Source organism: Capsicum annuum, chromosome 10, assembly GCF_002878395.1.
Source record: "Capsicum annuum cultivar UCD-10X-F1 chromosome 10, UCD10Xv1.1, whole genome shotgun sequence".
In the NCBI taxonomy this organism is placed as follows: Eukaryota; Viridiplantae; Streptophyta; class Magnoliopsida; order Solanales; family Solanaceae; genus Capsicum; species Capsicum annuum.
In genome coordinates, this window is record NC_061120.1 from 199,725,064 (window position 1) to 199,732,872 (window position 7,809).

General features: G+C 34.2%; 1 protein-coding gene across 3 annotated transcripts; it reads left to right on the forward strand.

The window, feature by feature from the left end:
• The first annotated feature begins 341 nt into the window (after positions 1–341).
• LOC107843542 (probable protein phosphatase 2C 38) lies at positions 342–6,292 on the forward strand. Of its 3 annotated transcripts, none has more exons than XM_016687854.2 (4): positions 342–1,212; positions 3,412–3,779; positions 4,791–5,027; positions 5,706–6,292. In XM_016687854.2, the coding sequence occupies exons 1-4, from the start codon at positions 855–857 to the stop codon at positions 5,931–5,933; spliced, it is 1,191 nt and encodes a 396-aa protein (XP_016543340.1). In that variant the 5' UTR covers positions 342–854; the 3' UTR covers positions 5,934–6,292. The 3 variants fall into 3 exon arrangements, with proteins under 3 accessions (XP_016543340.1, XP_016543343.1, XP_016543341.1); XM_016687855.2 differs by having other exon boundaries at positions 344–1,212; positions 5,709–6,292; XM_016687857.2 differs by lacking the exon at positions 4,791–5,027 and having other exon boundaries at positions 343–1,212; positions 5,709–6,292.
• Positions 6,293–7,809: the final 1,517 nt, after the last annotated feature.

Below are 7,809 nucleotides of genomic sequence, written 5' to 3' on the forward strand. Positions count from 1 at the left end.
TTCTAAATTTAAGATGCAATTATTTTATAATCTTTTTTCCTAATAATTCATTTTTTCTTGGCACATTATTAATGTTAAGAATTCATCAATTATAATTCTGAAAAGCTTCTTTCCATTAAACCAACTATTAACATAATTTATAAACAAAAATCAATACGTGTGCGGTGTGCTTATACAATTTCTCTTAGAACCTTTAATTTCGTATATACTCGTAAATCGTCAATATCGGAGTGACAATAGCTTGGTGAAAAAGAGAACAGAAATGAAATTTTAGCCTTGTGATTGAAGGCCCTAGAGACTACTGAACCTTGACCACAACCACCATACATAACTTAAAATGTCAAAAATATAACAACCAAGAAGCATAGAGACACTAAAATGGAGAAAAATGTGGAGGTTCACCATGTGTTATATATACCCAAAAATGAAAAAGATTGTGTCAAACAAATTGAGATCTCATCTAACAGCAAATCAAAAAGATCATTTGGAAAATAACTTCCAAATTCCAATTTATTTTTTTTGTTTCCCATTCCCTTTTTTGATCCAAGAATTGAACAAACTCTGTCACGATCACATCTTTTTATGGGTTTTTACAGCTAAGGTTGTTGTTGAAAATTGACACATTTATACAAGGACCACAAAAGATTGAACTATACCTTATTCTTTGAACTCACATAAAAACTTATTCTTCACTTTTGCCCATACACATTTGGTTTCTTTCATTTGTTTGGAATTTTATTACCTGTTCATGGTCTATAGGTCTAGCTAGTAGTGGTTATCCATCAAACATAAATTAGTTGGAGTCAGCTATATGAATCTTGAACGATAGATATAGAAATTGAGTAACATGTTGAATGAAAATATTCAAAATTGCTAGACATTATTTGGTAGTACTAATTGCTGAGAATAACATGGTTACATTGTGTTGGAGGCCTTCTGTGAAGGGGGGTGGTAGTCGACGAGGAGGAGATCCGAATGGTAGGTTTAAAGAATTAATGTGGAATAAGGATTTGGGAGCTCATGCAAATGGAGAATTTTCCATGGCGGTAATACAGGCGAATAATTTGATGGAAGATCAGAGTCAACTGGAATCAGGGCCATTGAGTTCTGTGAAATTAGGACCTCATGGAACATTTATTGGTGTCTATGATGGACATGGAGGACCGGAGACATCGCAGTTTGTAAACAGTGCTTTGTTCTCCAATCTCAAGAGTACGTACTAATGTTTTTAATTCAAATGTGTGATGTTTCTTTGTCATATTGATTGTCCTAGTATAGCAGAAATCCCGAAAGTTCAAAATGTCTTGTTAATGAATTATATGGAATTTGATTGACTTGATTCAAAATAAGATATTACCTACATTATGTCTCCAATATGTAACTTATTTACAGTGTTATGTATGCAACATTAATTTCGTCATGAAATGTAAGAAGTTTATTAGACTGGCTCAGAGTATAGATCTTTTTGAGTTGTAACATAGTCAGGGGCCCATGCAGTATTTTGGTACCAGGTTCACTCGAACCCAAAATTTTCTATGAGCAACATAGATTTATTTGTGAAAATTCACTAAAATTTCAAAAAATTATAGATTTGAACTCTTAACATTAGAAGTATATTAAGTTCAGTGCTAAGAACCTTACATGTCGAACCATTGTGTTTAAATCTTGAATCCGTCTTGAAACTTGAGCTCATATCTTGTAGTAGCTGATAGAGTTGTTGTCATGTGACCAGGAGGTCACAGGTTCAAGTCGTGGAAGCAACCTATTGCGGAAAGAGGTTAAATGTTTGCTATTATCAGAGGCGAACCCAGGATATGAAGATAGGAGGTGCACCATTATCTTTAACATAATATCGATTATCAACCACACAATTTTTTTTGATCAACATCAACTACACAATTTGACATATGAATTTTTTAAACTTCAAAATTATTAAAAAAAAATGGGCAAAGAATAAACTTCAAAATGATCAAATGATATTACTTTAGTACTAATATAACAAAAATAGATGCTCACTTCTTATTTTTTCAAAATTATCTAAATGAGTACGATGCTCACTTCTTATTTTTTCAGATTGTTTGTTCAAAGAAACTTGAATTGATTGAGATTGATTTTCAAAATTTAGCATCTTACTGAAACATCTTCTATGAACGCTATTTACTTCACCAACATGTAATTGGAATCACTCCAAACTATGATTCCAAGCCTTAAAGTTGATTTTTGTGAAAAAAATCACCTGCATTGCCCTTTACATAATTATTTTTGAATAGTAGCAACACAAGCAAAACACAACATCTTTCTTCACACTATACTCCATCCACCTAGAATATGAACCCAAATACCATGTCGAATTAAATCGATGCATTTTCGTTCCAATTCTAGTTTGAGAAAATTGAGAAAGAATCAATTGACAAGGCCCTTGTTGAATATAATGTCTTCTCACTTGATCTCGTATTGTAGAGTCATATTCATGAATTGGTTTTCTTTCTCCGGGATCGGAGTTAAGTGAATTCACATAAAACTCTTCTATAAGGCGATGAGAATTGTCTTTAAAATTAGAACTTAGTTGAGGAAAATAATATCTATCCATTTCAATTCACAAGAATCAATAACAAATTCCTATAAAATAAAAAATTCATCAAGAATATAAGTAAAAATATTTATTTATTTATTTTTAACCAATTCCCATGAACTTAAATAGAAGCAAGAATTCAAGAAAAAAGAAATAAATAAATTTTACACACTAATTTTCAAGCAACAAGTAGATATTAAAAGCAATTAACATTACCCAAACTTGAATAAAAAAATAAAAAAAATGTGTACCCAAACTTAAGGAAATACAGATTGAAAATTAGAATTTGGGGAGAAATATGGAGCTTGGGATTGGAAAAAGTCCCTTTTTATACATAGTAAATAGGGTGGGGTCAGCTGAAGTTGCTGCTAGCTGTTGGCATTTAAATGTAAGGAGAAGTAAAATAAAAACATCAAGTGAGTCCATCAAGCATCGAATACGGGACATGGGGCCAGAAGAATGTCAGTATTTGACTTCCAAACCAATGCACCCACACACATTTTATTAATAAAGGTGCACAATTAAATATATTAACGATTTAGTAGGATATATATACGTATATATACAATTTTTTTAAAAAGTTACCGAGTGCACGTGCACCCTTGAACCACCACGTGGGTCCGCCTCTGGCTATTATGGGTATATATTTAATTTTATACATCTTTAACACAATTGAGACCAAAATTTGCACATCCTTCGCCAAATTCGTGGCTCCGCGAGTGTATATTAAATCTTGCAAATCCTTAACACAACCGAGAAGAAAATTTGCATACCTTTCATCATATTCCTGGCTCAGTCACTCATGCTCATATTTATCTGCATTTCATTTTCATTATCAGAATTTGCAACAGAGCATCAAGAGATTTCTGCTGATGCCATAAGAAAAGCTTTCTTGGAAACTGAAGAAGAGTTTCTGTCACTTGTAAAGACACAATGGCATGAGAAGCCACAAATTGCAACAGTAGGATCATGTTGCTTGGTCGGCGTAATATGCAGTGGACTACTGTATACCGCCAATGTTGGAGATTCGCATGCAGTACTAGGCAGAGTAGATAAAGCTGCAAAGAGCGTAGCAGCTATTCAATTGTCAACGGAGCATAATGCAAGTACTGAATCCGTGAGAGATGACCTTAGGTTATTGCATCCTCAGGATTCGCGGATTGTGGTTCTCAAACACAACGTTTGGCGTGTGAAGGGTATTCTACAGGTAAGATTTTTATAAATATAGTCTCAATTTTTTGGTTGTCTGTTGTTAATATCGGAAGCTCTCATTCTTATATTTCCCATTCCTTACCTTAATTCTGAATCTGTTATATGTACATATTTAATGGATCTTTCAACACATATACAAACTCTCGGCCAAAGCTACTGAATTCTGCTAGACTCACACCATCTAAGAGTCGTTGATGTAGTTAAGTAACCTAAGGGTGATTATATGTTATTCTACCTTATGTTAAGTAGCATTTTAAGACTATGTAGTTTGAGCTTCAAAGGCATTTGATTGATATTGATGTTCTGTTCCTAATTGTCATGACCTGATTTCTCAAATTGTGATGGCGCCTACTTTAACCCACCAGTAGACAAGGCAAGTCATAGTCCGAAATGATAAGTAACGGGCTAACAGACAGAGACCAAATAAAAGATCACGTATCATGATAGCATCAACAATAGTAAGTGAAATCTAAGAAGGGAGTATATATATTATATCACAACGAGAGAAGGAAAAAGGACCAACTATACAAATGAATCCCTCCCAAGACCTGATAACTAGAGTAGATAGAGGACCTGATAACTAGAGTAGATAGAGGAGGATCAGCCAACTAGAGTAGATAGAGGACCTGATAACTAGAGTAGATAGAGGAGGATCAATCTCGGACGATAGCAAGCTCATCCTGATCTGATACCATTCTGTTACGACCCGAGGCCCTAGTTGTGACGGGCATCTCGAACCATCAAGGCCCCAGAGACCCCCTAACTCCCCAACCCACTAGTGATATTGTCCGCTTTGGGACCAGGCCCGCACGGCTTTAAAATGCGTCACTAGGGAGTAAGACTTTCCTACTTATATACCCAACGGTTTTAAAACGCGTCACTAGGGAGTAAGACTTTCTTACTTATATACCCAGCATCCCTAATGTGTTTTGATTCCTTCCTAAGTTGGGGTGTTACATATATCCCCTTTCCTAAGTTGGGGTGTTACACTAATCTTTCTTTATAGGTTTCAAGGTCCATTGGTGATGCATATCTTAAGAAGTCGGAGTTCAACCAGGCACCACTATTGGAAATATTTAGGTTGCCAGAACCATTCCCGGAACCAATCCTCAGAGCAGAACCATCAATATCCGTTCACAAACTGACTTCCAAGGATCAATTTGTCATATTTGCTTCGGATGGTCTATGGGACCATCTTAGCAACAAGGAGGTTGTTGATATTGTCCGCAATCATCCCAGAAATGTAAGCTTTCACAGTAATATCTAATAATGACCTTTATGTTCATTCCACAGTTAGATTTATTTGGTGATTAGCACTGCAAAAGTTCAGGATTTGTTAACCAAACTGAATTTTCTCAACATTCACATGGTCACTGCTCCCTAGTTTAGCCTTCCCTATTCTCTTAAACTTCAATAATATTGAGAATCGTGATAAAGATGATGATGCACTCGAAGGTATGACCTAGTGGATAATGAAGTGGGATAAAAATCATAGACCAGAGTTCAAATCCCAATACAAACAAAAAAGCTAGGTGATTTCTTCATATCTTCCAAAACATCGAGCACACTCAAAGGCATCGAGATTTTACTGTTCAAACTTATAAAAAAGTGCTTCCCAATCTACTTACTTTAAGACGGAGGATTTACCTTGTGATATCCATTTTCCTTTGGTTGAAAGGAAGAAATTACTTCTTGATCAGCTTTTAGCATACTATTTTTACCTATGTTGCTCGGACTCTCAAAAATGCTGCCAAACTAGTGTTGGATCATCCAAAAATGCAGTACTTTTGAAGGATCCAACACTCACATGACAACATTTTTGAAGAGTTTGAACAACAAAATACATTGAGGATCATTACTGAATGCACAGTTTCTGAATCCGATTGTTAACTCAGAAAATTATACTCCTCTTTACTCTTAGCAGGGAATTGCTAGAAGACTTATCAAAGCTGCTCTACATGTAGCAGCCAAGAAAAGAGAAATGCGATATTCGGACCTTAAAAAGATTGATCGAGGTGTAAGAAGGCATTTCCATGATGATATCACAGTTGTAGTTGTGTTTATTGAACCATATTCCATGAATAGAAGTTCTTCTCGCAGCTCGATTCTCTCCATAAAAGGAGGCACTCCCACCTCTCCAAAATTGTAGTTCCAACATATATTTTCCAAATAAATCACTTCAGTCAATCCACTTGGGAATTGCAAAATATGTCCCCTCCGCCCCGTGCCCACAAGATGTGAACCTGGATTTGAAATTTATGACTGAACTTGTCATCGAAGCAAAAATTACTGAGTTCGTTCGAACTCATACCTAACCAACGACAAAAGAAGATGGCATAGCTTCTCTCTCGGAGGCCTCAATGTCTTATTTTGTCTTCTTTCATTTCTTTGTAGTTTTTAGGATAGAAATGTGTTGTTCCCTTCATTTTTTTGACTTGATGGTTACTTCCTCAGTAGCCAAAATAATTATCTTAGATATAAAAAATTTGAAAAGGCATCTTGTTGCAACATCCACAGTGAGTTTGACCGGCTATTTATGCAAGATCCTCTTTTTGTATTAATAAAGGCAAACTTAATCACCACTAAGATTGTTACAAAAGTCCCTTACGTAAAAGTATTCAATCAGCAAAAACCTTATTAAGTCTAGCATAGCTTATTCACCATGGACATTTTGTAACCTACACTAGAGAGCTTAAGTATGATATTTTGGTGTTCAACACTAGGTACCAAGATTGGTGCAATATTTTACAGCAAAATTGAAAGCTTTGAGTATGTTGCTTTCTTCATTTGTAACTTTAATTTTCGTTTTCCCTTAGGGTGTGTTTGGTATGGATGTTTTTCTTTTTTTCTCATATTCGATTGGTTAAAAGTTTTTAAAAATATTTTATTCAGCAAATAATATTTGAAAATAAAGAAAATGACTTTCTTAATAAAAGTAGCGAAAACAAGGGTACTGTCTCCTTGCACTCGATCTCACAACTAGGGGTGAGAATGGTACGGTATTTGAAACTTCGGTGCGGTAATTTCTGCATTCGATTTTTAAAAACACTATACCATCACCATACAATATTAATTTGGTATGGTTCGACATTTTGATGTTCGATTTCTGTATTTTGTGATATGGTAATCGATAACCATAATTTGTTCAATTTCGACAATATATACTCGTATAATTAAGTATTATTACTTGGACTTATCAAAAGCACGTCGCAATTGTATCATGATTACACATTACACATGTAAAAATATTCAAAAAGAAGTACAAATAACTCTTTTTGTTAGTCAATTATAAAAGAAACAACAACAACAACAACATTACAATTAAGATAGAGTAGTCAAAGTTCCAGTGTCTTAACATTTTTATATCAATACTAAGTTGTACATATATATACAAAAAAATTTATAATGTATACCATATACCTGTGAAAATATTAAAGTAGATTTTTTGGAAGAATATTATTCTAGTTATGTTTCTAGAATAGCCTAGTGTAGTATCTTAAATAAACATCTTGTAGAATTATCTAGATATTTTAGATTAGCGGTAGAAGATAAAAATGACTAGATTTTTATCTTGTAGAATTATCTAGATATTCTATAGTAGTAGAACATAAATATCACTAGATTTTTCTTGTAGAACTATCTAGAAGATTTTCTAGAACCATCCATGAACAAATATAAATAGGGATGGTTTTATACATTTGTAACCAACTAAAAAATAAATCAAAAGACAACCCAATTCAAGAAGTCTTCTTCCATAACAAAGCTTTTCTTTCATAGCTTCCTCTTCTTTAGTTGAATCTTCCGATCTTAGTTAACGATCTTGGGTTAGCAAAAGGTCTCCCCAATTATACCTTTCTTCTGCTATTCTTTACATGGTATCAGAGTCAAAGTCATAGATTGACTTGCGTTTATTTTAAGATCAGGTTTGTGATCGATTCAGCTAGTTTATCCGAATAGATTTAAGCGGTCGCGTTAATGGACTGAGAGTGGAGTTGTTGAATCAGTCTAATTATAAGGTATGAAAG